At 45.8% G+C, this 14,899-nt stretch overlaps 1 protein-coding gene across 2 annotated transcripts in view; it reads right to left on the minus strand.

Moving 5' to 3' along the window:
* PAK1 (p21 (RAC1) activated kinase 1) overlaps window positions 1-14,899 on the minus strand; it is a 92,207-nt gene that overhangs the window by 57,956 nt on the left and 19,352 nt on the right. Inside the window, exons 1-2 of one of the 2 annotated variants that reach the window (XM_088473814.1) lie at window positions 8,240-8,333; window positions 716-934 (exon numbers count right to left, since the gene is read on the minus strand). In XM_088473814.1, the coding sequence (XP_088329940.1) occupies window positions 716-911 (196 nt within the window). In that variant the 5' untranslated portion in view covers window positions 912-934; window positions 8,240-8,333. Of the gene's footprint in view, window positions 1-715; window positions 935-8,239; window positions 8,334-14,899 lie in introns of those variants that run through there. The other variant, XM_088473813.1, reaches the window with a different exon arrangement.

Raw genomic sequence — 14,899 nt, forward strand, 5'->3', positions numbered from 1 at the left:
TTACATGGGGGTCCCTCAATAGGATGAGGCCACAATTCAGTGAGAACACTCGGGGGCTATGTGACAGGAGCCCAAGAGACTATGCAAACACAGGATCTCCTGGTGTGCGGGGCATCCTCTGAGTTCTCAATGAGATCCCAGTTCTACCCAACATAAAGCAGATGGGAATATACACACAGATGCGCCACATCGCTTGCCGCAGTCATGTCTCTCTTTATTCTAATGCAGGACAAAGCCCTTCCCCCAGGGGTACATCTGTGCACTGGTGAAATGAGGTGAAAATCCCCTTTAAAGTGTATTTTGAAGCTTTAATATTTTAGTTTACGGCTTTAAAACACAAACAGCACTAAGGTTCTGGGTTCAATTCCCAGTAACCCACCATCTGTGCAGAGTTTGTATGTTCCCCCATTTTTTCATGTTGCCCCCCCCCCCCCCCCAGAACTCAGAACTAAGGTTCTGGGTTCAATTCCCAGTAACCCACCATCTGTGCAGAGTTTGTATGTTCCCCCATTTTTGCATGTTGTGCCCCCCCCCCCCCCGAGTGCTCCAGTTTCCACCCACATTCTTAAACATGTGTGTGGATTGTAAGCTCCACTGGGGCAGGGACTGATGTGAATAAAATAATATTCACTGTAAAGCGCTACAGAATATGTGTGTGTGCTATATATAAATGATAGCAAATAAAAAAGAAATAGGAGGAAGGAGCAAGTTGTACTTTTCTCTCCAGTTCCTGGGATTTTAAACCGCATGGGCCGGTCTGCTTTCTTTTTCTTCTCCGGGTTTGGTGGCAGTGGTTTTGAGCCGTGGTTTAAAGTGTTGCTGTCCTTGGCATTAGCCCCAGTTAACGTGCTGGTGATCCTCAGGGGCGGAGCTGGGGGCCGGTCATCGATGTCTAGGGCATTGTCCGACATCTTCCGCAGTCCCAGCTCTGCTTCTGCATCAGAGGAGAAGGGTCTCAGTTAGAGGCAACAAATAGCGCAACATACAAGCAAGGGAGAAAGAATTCAAGCTCAGGTGGGTTTTTTTTTTTTTTTCTATAAACCAAATGTACTTTTAAATTATATAAAAAAAATTAAAAAAAAAAAAGATCCATCATTACAATTATAGACAAAAATCCAACCAGTCTGAGAATCGTCTTCATACATGATTGTAGGAAAATGTTATTTATTCATTCATGACCAAAGGATTATCATAAATAAATGTAGCCAGTCTGGGCTAAGCATAATGACAGTCTGCTAAACCTTTATGCTCACAGGTGGTAAAATGTTGAAGTATAATTAAACATTCTTAAGATAACAGTACTCACACTTTTACAGGGACAGCAATATCAAATATGTGATTTCATTAGGACCACTGATAAGTTTTTTTTTTTTTTAAGTTAAAAGAATTTGACTGTTTCTAAATACATTTAATAAACATATACTGTACTACGGTATCCTACTCTACAGTACACACAGACTGCTTATGGGGGGAGAATTGCTTTATCGCGCACACTCTCCCATCTAAAGTGACAGGAGGGCGCAGGGGGGGGGATATTCAATTGTTTTTCGGCGCCCATGCTTTATTGCACCCAAATAGACAGGTTTAGCCGATTTATGCGGCTAAACCCCATCTAAAAGTCCAAATTAGGGTGCCTACAAAAAGCATCTCTGTCCTGTCACAGGTTCCCCGTGATCTGATAGGCTGTGCAGTGGGGATGTGCACACTAAAACTGTTGGAAAGAATTATAAAGTGGGGGGGGGGGGGCATGGAGTCACATTCAATACTACTATTACTACTACAATAGACCACTGTATACTACCCGACACCAGCATTCATTGTAAATATGACTAGGCACCATTCTATAAATGTGACCTCTCCCTGCATTGTACACACATACAGTGGGGCCTGATGGTTAGCGCACATCCCCGATGTTTTGGGGTCTGCACATGCGCAGGAACCGTTCTGCGATCTTGCTTGCAGATCCCCCCCCCCCTCCAAAGCCACAGCATAATTGACTTGCTGTTGAATATGAGGGGCGAGGCAGGGGGGTGGCTGCCCATCATTCCCAGAATCGGGAGCACGTCGCCCCCTTTTTGCAGAAGGGACAAGGCCAGGGTCTGCATCGGTGGATGCAGATTTCCTGGCCTTGTAAGCGACCTGGACCCCGCCAGGCTGTGGTAAGCTTCAGCTTCCACAGCCTGGCCAAAGGAGCAACCATTGAGACCAGCTGCGATGGTGATCTCAGGTTGCGACCTCGCTCGTAGCGCTGGGATTGCAGATCTGCCGTAGGGAGGTGACAGTTTCCTACAGACACCCCGCTGCTGTTTTTGCATTTTAGATGGGCACGGAATTGCACGGCCCCTTGTGTGCGGCTCCACAATTCCGTCCTTCTTAGAATGCGTCCCAGAGTCTGCGTTACAATACTTACACACAGGAGTGCTGACAGCGGAAGGGGCAGGTACTGATTACAAGAGCCTGGGGCTTGTTGGGGGGCCCAGCGGGGCCCCCCCCCCCCCAAAGTCAGCTGCTGAGGATTTGTATAGCAGTTTTTCTTTGCTTTTTTTTTTCTCCAGAGTGGACATTGCCAATGATTTGGCTGCACCCCTCCAAACAGTACCCAGGCATCATTCAACTCCCAACGACCACGTGTACTCATGACAGATTTGATAAACGTTCCCCAATTATTATTTTTTCCCTGAGAGATTAAAGGATCCTGAAAACACAGTACTGTATTGTCTATCCTAAAGACCTATGGTGATATTCCTGGGTGCTGTGTGCACACTGTGCAATAATCGGGTCTCACAAGTAAGGAGAAACAACTTTTGTATTCAAAAGCCACTGGAGTAGCTGAAATATTAGTAATAGTTTTCTTACTGATCAGCTCAATACAACAACAAGCAGAAGCTCCTGCCACGTTTTCAGGTCAGTGCCCTAACTGAATCGAATGCAGTTCAAAAGATCAGACATATCACGGGCACTGCCCAAGCATGAATCAAACAATCCTCCATGTGTATTTCAGCAGAACAAGCCTTACAAGCCGTCAGTCACCTTGTGCCTGCTCTGTTACAGATGCACTTCCCCACCATTCATTTCAAAGTGTTACATAACTACCCCGCCGGTCATGTGACATCTATACCAATAAAATAAGAACGTTGTGACTGTCTGTTTGTTCCAAGTTGGCGCACAAACTACCGATCCAATTTTCATGAAAAGTGCACCATTGAGTAGAGGAAAGTCCTAGAAATAACCTGCACTTTCTATCATCGCGATTAGTCAAGTTAAAGCTGAGCAATAACAGAAACAAATTATTATTGACATCATCAATGCAAGAGATCAGTGCGGTACCATGCACACGGCTGGTAAGGGTTAGGGGAGAGCTGCATTGGGCCCGCATTCACTTGAATAGGATAGGCTGCATAGCAGTCTGTGCACAGGGCACACAGTGACATTGGTGTGAGTGGTGGGAGAATAGGATAGGTTACATAGCAGTCTGTGCACAGGGCACACAGTGACATGGGTGTGAGTGGTGGGAGAATAGGATAGGCTGCATAGCAGTCTGTGCACAGGGCACACAGTGACATGGGTGTGAGTGGTGGGTGAATAGGAGAGGTTACATAGCAGTCTGTGCACAGGGCACACAGTGACATTGGTGTGAGTGGTGGGGGAATAGGAGAGGTTACATAGCAGTCTGTGCACAGGGCACACAGTGACATTGGTGTGACTGGTGGGTGAATAGGAGAGGTTACATAGCAGTCTGTGCACAGGGCACACAGTGACATTGGTGTGAGTGGTGGGAGAATAGGATAGGCTGCATAGCAGTCTGTGCACAGGGCACACAGTGACATGGGTGTGAGTGGTGGGAGAATAGGATAGGCTGCATAGCAGTCTGTGCACAGGGCACACAGTGACATGGGTGTGAGTGGTGGGTGAATAGGAGAGGTTACATAGCAGTCTGTGCACAGGGCACACAGTGACATGGGTGTGAGTGGTGGGAGAATAGGATAGGCTGCATAGCAGTCTGTGCACAGGGCACACAGTGACATGGGTGTGAGTGGTGGGAGAATAGGATAGGCTGCATAGCAGTCTGTGCACAGGGCACACAGTGACATGGGTGTGAGTGGTGGGTGAATAGGAGAGGTTACATAGCAGTCTGTGCACAGGGCACACAGTGACATTGGTGTGAGTGGTGGGGGAATAGGAGAGGTTACATAGCAGTCTGTGCACAGGGCACACAGTGACATTGGTGTGACTGGTGGGTGAATAGGAGAGGTTACATAGCAGTCTGTGCACAGGGCACACAGTGACATTGGTGTGAGTGGTGGGAGAATAGGATAGGCTGCATAGCAGTCTGTGCACAGGGCACACAGTGACATGGGTGTGAGTGGTGGGTGAATAGGAGAGGCTACATAGCAGTCTGTGCACAGGGCACACAGTGACATTGGTGTGAGTGGTGGGGGAATAGGAGAGGTTACATAGCAGTCAGTGCACAGGGCACACAGTGACATTGGTGTGAGTGGTGGAATAGGAGAGGTTACATAGCAGTCTGTGCACAGGGCACACAGTGACATTGGCGTGAGTGGTGGGAGAATAGGATAGGTTACATAGCAGTCTGTGCACAGGGCACACAGTGACATTGGTGTGAGTGGTGGGGGAATAGGAGAGGTTACATAGCAGTCAGTGCACAGGGCACACAGTGACATTGGCGTGAGTGGTGGGAGAATAGGATAGGTTACATAGCAGTCTGTGCACAGGGCACACAGTGACATTGGTGTGAGTGGTGGGGGAATAGGAGAGGTTACATAGCAGCCTGTGCACAGGGCACACAGTGACATTATTGTGAGTGGTGGGTGAATAGGAGAGGTTACATAGCTGTCTGTGCACAGGGCACACAGTGACATTATTGTGAGTGGTGGGTGAATAGGAGAGGTTACATAGCAGTCTGTGCACAGGGCACACAGTGACATTGGTGTGAGTGGTGGGGGAATAGGATAGGCTACATTGCAGTCTGCACAGGGCACACAGTGACATTGGTGTGAGTGGTGGGTGAAGGCGCTGCTGCCACCAGTCTGTATGGCGCTGCTGGTTACATGGGCCTCTACCGCGACAAGGCCCCTATGCAAAGCAACACAACTAGAACACCTCAAATAAAAACAATGTTGGCAGAAGCAATTTCATCGTGGGCGAAGCAACGGGCAGCAGCTAGTATGATATATCGAATACACTTTTTTTTTTTTCTTTTGTAGAATGCTACGGAAACAGACAGCAATTATCCCTAAACATGAAATAAGAATTACTACATTGCAGTAAGTTACAGCATCATAGCTTCTCCATTACAAATGTTTTTGAAGATAAATATGGGCAAAGAGGGTGGACATGGTGCAGCTACTGCCAGGGTTGTAGTGTACAGTGGCATGTGAAGAGAAGTATGGGAGCTAGGCATGGACGTAGCTATAGTGCAGGGATGGGGAACCTCAGGCCCGGGGGCTGTATAAGGCCCTCGGAATCCTCTTTTCTGGCCCTCTCAGATTTTTTCTGCTAGCCTCATCTGGATAGCAGGGTGCCGGTAATGTCACCCTGCAGCCAGAATCTATGCAGCAGTGATGCCTGAAGAGTCCTTTGGACACTTCAGACGGTCACACTGCTGCTCTTACAGCTCCCCGGAGCATCCTCAGGATGCTCCAGGCATTGCTGTAATCACTGGCGATTGTGGCCCCGTCCCCATGTGACATCACACAGAGGGGGTATGGCCTGCACCAGGCCCACGAATAAAGTTATATCTATCAAAATGGCCCTTGGCAGAAAAAAAAAGGTTCCCCACCCCTGCTATAGTGAGTGCCATTGCCATGGGGCCCAGGTTAGACAGTCAACTACAGAGTTCCCAGAACTGCCTGCTAAGCAATTGGGTCTGACCCATTGCAAGGCCTAAATGGGACGACATTCCATTTTCAATGAGTGATGTGTGTTGTGGATGTTACAATGGTAAGGGGTGCCTGTAATACGGCATAATCTGAACCAGGCACTGTAATGTGGTATAGTATGAAATGGAGGGCACTGCCATGTTACAGAATATGAGCTGGGGCACTGTAATATGACACAATATGAACTGGAGGCACTAAAGTAAGACATAACATGAACAGGGGACACTAATGTGGCATAATATGAACTGTGGGCACTACATTGTGGCATGATATGAACTGGAGGCGCTGCATGGTGGCATTATGAATGGAGGACACATCAATTTCTTATTATATGTACTGGGGACACTGTGGCATAAGGTGTACTGGCAGCACCACAATGTGTCATATTGTGAACTAGGGCACTACTATGGGGCATAATATTAACTAGGAAACTACTATGGGGTATAAAATGAACCTAGGGCTTTACGATGGGGCATAAAATGAACAACTGCTGCAGAGAAATAGGGTCAATCTAGAAGCATTAGGGTGGGGGCCCTTTCAAAATGTTGCTATGGGGCCTGCAAAGTTCTGGCTACGCCCCTGGAGCTAGGCTAGCTTATCGATCGTAAATAAGATAGCTTCTCTTTAGCAAAGATCACTTTCTTACATCACTAGACCTCAGAGATAATGCTGGCCACAGACCTGCACGATTTCGGGCCGATTGGCCAATCTTCGACGCGCCGGACAATCAATCGTGAAGAAATCGGTCATTTTTCAAGAAGGATACGATCAGACGCGCGCTCCCGCAGCTCTTAAAACGTATCGTATGATCAGATTTGCAGCCGATATGTTCCGTCATATTCGCATGCTGATCGTGCCCTGATTTTTCAGCATGCGATGAATCGTGCGTCCGAGACTGATGCACGCACGGGGAGATCCGTGATGCATGCATCTGCCTGTAATAAAATAAGCACAGATGCAGGGAAAAAGTCTGGTGCTGGTTCTGGAAAATACAGGGGAGCCCTACTCATTTATTTCCCCTGTATTTCCGGAACCAGATCAGAGCCCAGTGCTGGTTGCACAGAATACGAGGGACCCCCTACGTCGTTTGTCCCCCATATTTTGGCAACCAGGGCTGGTTCTGACTAGCCCGATGCTGGTTGTGCTTACTTACGGGGGGACCCCTACATTGTTTGACCCCCGTATGTTGCCCAACCAGCACTGGGTCCCTAAAAGTCTTGGGGCTGTTTGGGGAGGGGGGTTGGTGTTTTAAAAACACTTTTTTATTTATTTTTTTCAAAGATGCACGGATGGTTCTCACTGAACCATCCCTGCACCTGTGCTTATTTTATTACAGACAGATGCATGCACCACGGATCTCCCCGTGCGCATGTCTTTTTTTTTACAAATGACGTCGCTCAGACGACAGACGCACGATGCATCGTATCGTGTGATCGTATTTCAATCCTCTGGCCGTGACTGCCAGGGAGTTCAATGGGAAACGTAAGATGATTCCTATCTTCTGCTGGTCGTACTAGTGCATGGCCAGGATAACACTCTTGTGTTGCGGGATTGTCATGCTCTTCCACATATAAAAGTGCTGGCATGCTTTGTGTTCCTGGCTCTCTCCTAGCATCATTCCCGACTGTGAATAATGCAGTCACCGACTGAACCTCTGGTGTGTCACAATGAGCAAGGACCCACATTCACCCACTACGCACATACAGGCCAGGCCAGCAGCAGAATACTCTGCCCAACACGCTTCCCATTGTGACGAACGCCAAGGAATCAGGAATATCAAATCAATAATCTTCGTTTTGTACCAAACTTATTTTCCGGAGTCAATGATCTCCATTCTAACACGGTCCTACATGAAAGGGCGGCAGCTTTTACCCGCTCTGCAAAGACAATTCATAGACAGGGTAACGCATTCAAGTCAGTGAATAAATTGTATATCGGGATATCCTGAATAAACTGTATATAGGAATACAGGCAATCATACAAGCTTTCAATGAATTATCACCGGGACCCATCTCCCTGAGATAAGCTGGCATCGCAATAACATACTAGTGAGATTTGTTAATCACCAGTTGCTCATGTAAAAGGCGATTGGCACAGACCTCAGCATCTCCTGGAGCTTTGCTGGGCTTTTAGTCCTTCCCCAACACCACAAGATCAAAGAACATCTGAAGTAGACGTCTCTGAGGCCGATGAATGAGCACAAAGACAATATATTGGGCAGTCTTAAACCATGACAGCCAAGCAAACCCACTGATAAATGCAGCCCTCGGTGATTTGTAGCTTATAAAATATTTAGTGCAAAATGCCCTTGTTGAAGAGACCCCAGGGAATCCCCTCACCTGCCGGCCTGTTCTTGTGCTCCAGCCCCTGGGACACCACCAGATGGCAGATGCAGGGAGTTACCCACAGAAGACACCAATTTGCATCTAAAAAGGTGACCAGGCGGCAGTGAACTCGGGATGCGGTCACCTGCTTTTACACTCCCGGGGGAGGGAGCCTCAGCTGTCTGCACTGAACCGCACAGGCTGATAGACCAAGCGGCAAGTCCACGTCTTGTTTTACATTCCCTATGGAGGAGTGAGAGTTACTGCTACCCAGGATCTACGGATAATTGTTTATCATTTAAGGTTCTCTAATTTGTTATTAGTGTGAGAATAGGGTTCGATTCTCTGTAGGATCTGTCCAACTCTAGAAGCAGGATTACACCTGTATCCTATAACATGAAGTGACTGCATATGCCTTGTGCTGATGGTTGTGCAAAATGCTAGAAATCGATCCATCTTTTGCCACTGCATAATAGGTAAGTTTCAGCAGCTGACTATATGCTGCTACCCTGCTAATCACTAACCAGGAGGAATGTCACATACGCATGCCAGGCCTTTCATATATCCCCAGCAGCACTGTATTTACTCTCAGATACATCCACAATCTGAAATAAGTGTCAGCTGGTTAGACATCGTTAGAGGAGGATTCCTACTGTACTTTCGCAGTATAACACACACATATATATATATATATATATATATATATATATATATATATATATATATATATATATATATATAGGCACACACACACACGCACACACACATTTCCTGCAATGCTGATATATAGGGCTGTGCTAATATGGGTAAATGTAAAGCATTGGCCGCTGCAAACCTAAATTAACAAAATGTTCTTGAAGCTGTATACTAGGCAGGCATTAAAATCGGGCAATTATACAGCTGTAAAAATATTGGCAGATCGATAGATATATTTCACTTTCGGAGCTGCGCTCATACATTAGCAGCGCTGTTCTTTTACCTGTATTTTTGAACATTAACAACTTTTATCCACACAGCCCCCACGTCACACAGCCCCCACGTCACACAGCCCCCACGTCACACAGCCCCCACTCGTTTTCATCTCACTTATAACCTCGTCCACAGCATGAACAACCTTTCTTCAAACATCGCCCATATTCAGTGTCCACATAATCCCCTACTTTATCCCTATCCTCCCCCTCTTGTCTCCTCCACTTCCCGTTCCCCCTATTTTCTCTCCTCAGTCTGCTTTCCAACCCCCTGCTTCTTTCCCCAGCCTTTCCTGTTCCTCCACTAAGCCCCATTCCCTCCTGGTTCTGCCTGTCACCTCCAGGGCTGCCAAGAGAAATTCTGGGCCCAGGTACAGCAGCATCCTGTGGGACCACAGCATGTTGGGCATGGCTGCACCCATCTGTGGGTGGGTTTAGCATGTGAGATGCACCCACTCACAGGAGCATGGCATAGCACCCAGCAGCTGGGACTAAAGTAGTGACTACTGTACTAGGATGGCAGGACAGTCCCATAATAGCTGCATCTTTTATCAGGATGTATTTAGATGCTAAAATGTAACAAACATTAAATTGCTACAACTTTATTTTGTACATCTCTCAAATAAATAACACAAACAAAATCTATATTTTGTCAGAGATAGATGAATGAAGGACTTAACTTTGACATAACATCAGGTCATCTTAAACACACACATTCCGCAGCACATATCCTAACCCCATCTCTGTCACCCCTGTCTGCCCCTCCCCTTATAATGTAAGCTCTCACTAGCAGGGCCCTCGTCCCTCACGTGCTTCTCCTCCCCCTGCTTATATTATCATTTACTTCTAACTGCCCAATTGGCGCCTAACACTTGGTTGCTGAGGTCCTGCTGCTTGTGTTATGCAGCAATGTTTATAAACCATGTCCTTGTCCTGCATTGTATTGTATTGTTTTACTATTAACCGTTTCACTTGTGTGCTCATTTATGTACTGTGTAAGGCGCTGCGGAACCTATGTGGTGCCATATAAATAAAGGATAATAATAATAATAATAATAATAATAGAGTCGTGCACAACGTGATAAATATTCCCCGGCAAATCCTCCAACATACCAAAGCAATGTTTGTTTCAAACCCAGCAAACAAGAGGTTAATGTTGAATTAAAGAGAAGCGACAGTCCACATATACCGCAAAATCCACAACTGTCCCGATATCTAAGCATCAGGCACCATAATGATGATTGGCTACGCTGCTAAACCCAGCTGGAAAGGGAATATCGCCGACCTGCACTTGGCTATATCTCCTAAGTGCACCGAAAGGCACTAGCGTAACCGAGCCAATAGCAGGATCTCTCCGATGACATCATCAATGTGTGTGGTCAGACTACGCAGAAGGGATCAAACTTTCACCAGTTCTCAAGCAGTTGCTTAAAAATAAAATGTAAATTCACAAAGGAACAAGAGATGGGGGCTTCTCTCAGTCAAGAAGTTTGGATGACAATACGCCAAAATACAGCTGTGCGTCCACATCAAGAAGCATTGTTATATATTGAATTACAAGTGGTAATCCTGGTCTTATCCCCACCTTAGTCAGCGTCGTGCGAGATCCAATATTCCCAAAGTCATCTGCTAACGTGCAGTTGGAGCTGTCCAAAGTTACTGAGACTTTGGACAAATATTAAGGATCTGCCAAGAGCCCTTACTGATGATATCAGCGTCCCATTATCTTCATTTTTTTTCGTTGCCCTCGCCTGCCCCAGGGGCGCAGAGACATTGAATGTGAGTGTGAAGATGCTGAGGGTGTTTTAAGGAAAAGTTGTCAAGGGCACGGGAGGGAGTTTTGGGGTGATTGCCAGATTTTAGATTTAGGGGTGGTCTATTCTACTAGCATGTGGTGTCTCTTTGGTTAAATACATTATTTTAACACTGGGATAAAGAGCTTTGTGCAGCCCTAGTGACTGTGTGGGGGCAGCACATGCAGACTTTGAAGTGTAGGCTGTTTATCGCTGCTCCAAAATTAATTTTAGACAGCGAAATCAAACACTAAACACCTACAGCCCTGCTGTGACGTTACGCAGGGAAGCGCTGAGACCTTCTGTGCTAGTAAACCCTTCTGGCTGATACAGGAAACACGGGATCCGACACTGAGCAAACGCCAGATTTATTCTCTTAAGGAGCCACCGAATCCTAAAACGTGTTCAGGAAAATACTCTGAGCCCAGAAACCTAGATCCACGTTTTCCTTTCGTTTTAATGCTCAGGATATAATACAATTAGAGATAAAATTATCCATTTATGCTGCTCCGGCTTAATTTGTTTGTGCAAATTAGGTCTTAGATTGGGTATTTAGTGAGGATTCAGCAATAGGCCAAATCAGAAAATAAGCCTTTAGTGCATCATTAACGAGGAATGAGCTGGAACAAATCATTAAACAATCATTTAGCACAGCCATCTTTGCAGAGCAGGAAATGAATAGTAAGAGGCAGGAGTATAAACAGAAGATAGACCGTTCCTTCATAGAATTACCTCTGTATTCACAGGCAAAAAAGGGACTGCTCACTACAGAGCGGTGTGTTATATGGATGTCAATATGGACGTTATGCAGACAAGAGGTAGCGTTTTTACAGTGTTTGAGTCCTAACCCTGCACCTAACCTTATCCGCTGCCTAAACCGAACCCTAACATGTACTGTCGGACATAATGGCCATGTTGACATTCAGACCATGTCAACATAATGACTACATACCATATAGAGGTACAATAGCTCCGTACACAAGGAAATTCTAAAGTAAATCTCTTTCCATGGAACGCTCAGTGTCTGTTTGCGCCCAACGAGCCATGGCGGACCGCTGAAAGTGACAACCGCGCAAACATTTTATGCATGGATCCAAATAGTGTCGCCAAGGCACGAGGGCTGTCACAAATGTATTTTCCTTTTCCGATATGGGACCTATTGTTAAACCAGGATGTTTTTGAACCTGCAACATGTTGAAGATATATACAAAATAGTAATTATAAAAATCAACCCAGTCTTTCCACATAAGTCTCTCCGCACTCTGCCTCCTCAATAAACTTGTCTAGCAGAGCTGCTCCTAGCACCTGTGGAAAGAAACCCTCTGGGACTGATGAACGTATGTCCATTGGCGTAGCGCGTCACGCATGAATACAGTATAGTACTGTATACTTGCAAGACAAATATATTTGTGTGCGTGCGTGACAACATGGGGGGGGGGGGATTGTTACCATTAAAATTATATTGTTTTATCAAAAGAAACATTAGTGTGCAGAGCTGAATGGGTTCTTAAGCCTTTCAGCACCAACCACTATATAAAATCTATATCTGATCAATTCACTATATCCCCGCCAGGACTAATTTTACAACATATGGGATGAATCTGTAATATAATATTGGTGCCAGTCACACACTACGTTAATATTTGACCATATTTTGCTGCCCTTTAACCAAAACTCCACTCTTATAAACTGCTGATATGATAACTGTTCCCTTGCATTTAGATTTATATGTCAGAGGCCTGGAATAACCTGTATTTAACAAGATGACTTTGCTCTTCACGCCTCTGCCGCGCCCCTAGTTCTTGGTGAACGTAGAGGCTGAATAACCCTGCAAGATGGCCGCCCCCCAGGTCTGCTCCAAGGACCCTGAGGGACCAATTTACTTCTGACCTGCACCCGAGGTGCCTGTGTCACTACCCCACATAACCACTAGCACTGTAGTGCTCCATGGTTTGAAGCAGCAATTTAATAGCGATACATAAAACACATGGTATATATAACCATATAACAACTTAAGAGTTAATCATAAGTAAACTAGCAGTAAGAATAAAAACAATTAACGTGCCAAGTAAGTAAAATGCAGTTGTTGTGATTCTACCGTCCCAGACCACAAATCCGGGCCTGGGACAATGAACTATAAAGCACAGTCCATTTTGCATAAGGGTTAAATAAAATGCAGAAATAAAACTAGGTTGTTTTCTTCCCAACAAGCCAGTGTGCTAAATATATCAGCCGCCTAGCTGTGTGCAATGCGTGTCATTAGAGAAAGGTGTTTTACATCCAGCATCAGGCAACGCGGCACAAGCTTCTGATTCAGAGCTACAAATATTCTGATTATACAGAACGGCAGATCGCAGCCACAAACCCTCTATATACAGATGCCCTATGAGAACATATACAATATGTGTACATTGATAACACGAGCATGGAGCACAAGTAGCCACAATACCCCCTAGGAAAGCAGACCAGTGTGGAAGAAGAGTTGCTTGTATAGACCACCTGCTCTGAATCTGCGGTATTTCAGTTCTGGCCACGCCTCCTGCGCCTGACTTATGTGACTGAGGGCTGTAATCAACTCTTTTCGCACCCACGATACTTTTTTGCATGCCGGCCTTTGCCAACATTGCTAGTTTTGCATGCGAAATAGTATTGCGCGCGCTGCCGCTATTCGCCGTATTCAATTCCAAAGGACGCAACAACGCGTCCCGGTGAAACTAACAGGCGAAAAGTGTTGGCAGAATTGGGGCAATCAGCCTGACACCCCCCAAAAGATGCACTAATATTGGGGATCAATCTAGATGTCCCCGATTAGCCCTACTGACGCTATTCGAGGTACTTAAGTGCTGTAAATTGCTCCAAAAAAGCGGCATTGCAAAAGTGGGGAAGAATAGCATAAAGTAATTTTTTTTTTTGAGAAAATAATTAGTCCTGCCAAATTTGGGGTACTTGAAAATGGGTGCAAAGCATAGTTAAAAATCGCTAAAGTCAAGTTTTAAGTGCCGCAAGAAACGCACATTCAGCAAACACCTGGAATCAAAAAACACCTCCCCCATACTATCAGACCCCCGAAAAGTCTATTTTGCACGTTTTTGCGTCTGCACCCCCACTTTGTACTTTTTCGCCCCCATTTTCAAATTGCTTTTTTGGGGTGTTCCTCTTTTTTTTATTTTGACGCAGTTATCCTTTGGGGGGCTGTCCAAAGGGTGCAGAGTGGTTTCTGCACCTTTGCACCCCAAAACCGCAATTCTGCATTTTTTCCCACCGAGTATTCATAGGCAAAACTTTTTCGCCTATTACATTGCATTGACTTTCCGCGCACGCGAAAAGTGTTTGCAATTGAATATGGCGAATAGTTTCCGCCTGGTGAAAAGCCGCAGTCAGCGATACTTTTTTGCCGATCGGAATCTGTATATGAAGTGCTACGATGCAGCAGCCGCTGCTTCTTTCCACGCCAAGTTCCGTTGTGCTTTGTATACAGACTCAGTCGCACAGAGATATACAAAGTGTCGCATATCAAATAATCAGTGAAGTCTCGGGAAGCGGTTTTGTTGCATCTGTTTGCGACTAAAGGTGCGCACCCACTACCAGACCATGGAAAGACCGTACAATTACGACATTGTAATCGTACAATCGTTCCTGATCTCCTGTAGTGCCGATATGTCGTTCAGTGCAGGCACCCTCCCTCATCCCTGAATATGGTCAATCTGTCGTTAGCGGATTGATGTTGGAAACGAGCAGATGCCCGATTTATTCCAGATTAATGAGCAATTGAAAGATTACAATGTCGTAATCGTTCAATCGCTCATTAAAATCGACTAATGGATACGCCGCTTAAGACATTTCAGTCGAAAGACAAAAAATAAAAAATACAGACGCTAGGCACAAGTCAAGTCGCAGGGGACGTGGTGGCTCAC

This window comes from Taudactylus pleione, unplaced genomic scaffold (assembly GCF_031769625.1).
Source record: "Taudactylus pleione unplaced genomic scaffold, aTauple2 ptg000140l, whole genome shotgun sequence".
In the NCBI taxonomy this organism is placed as follows: domain Eukaryota; kingdom Metazoa; phylum Chordata; class Amphibia; order Anura; family Myobatrachidae; genus Taudactylus; species Taudactylus pleione.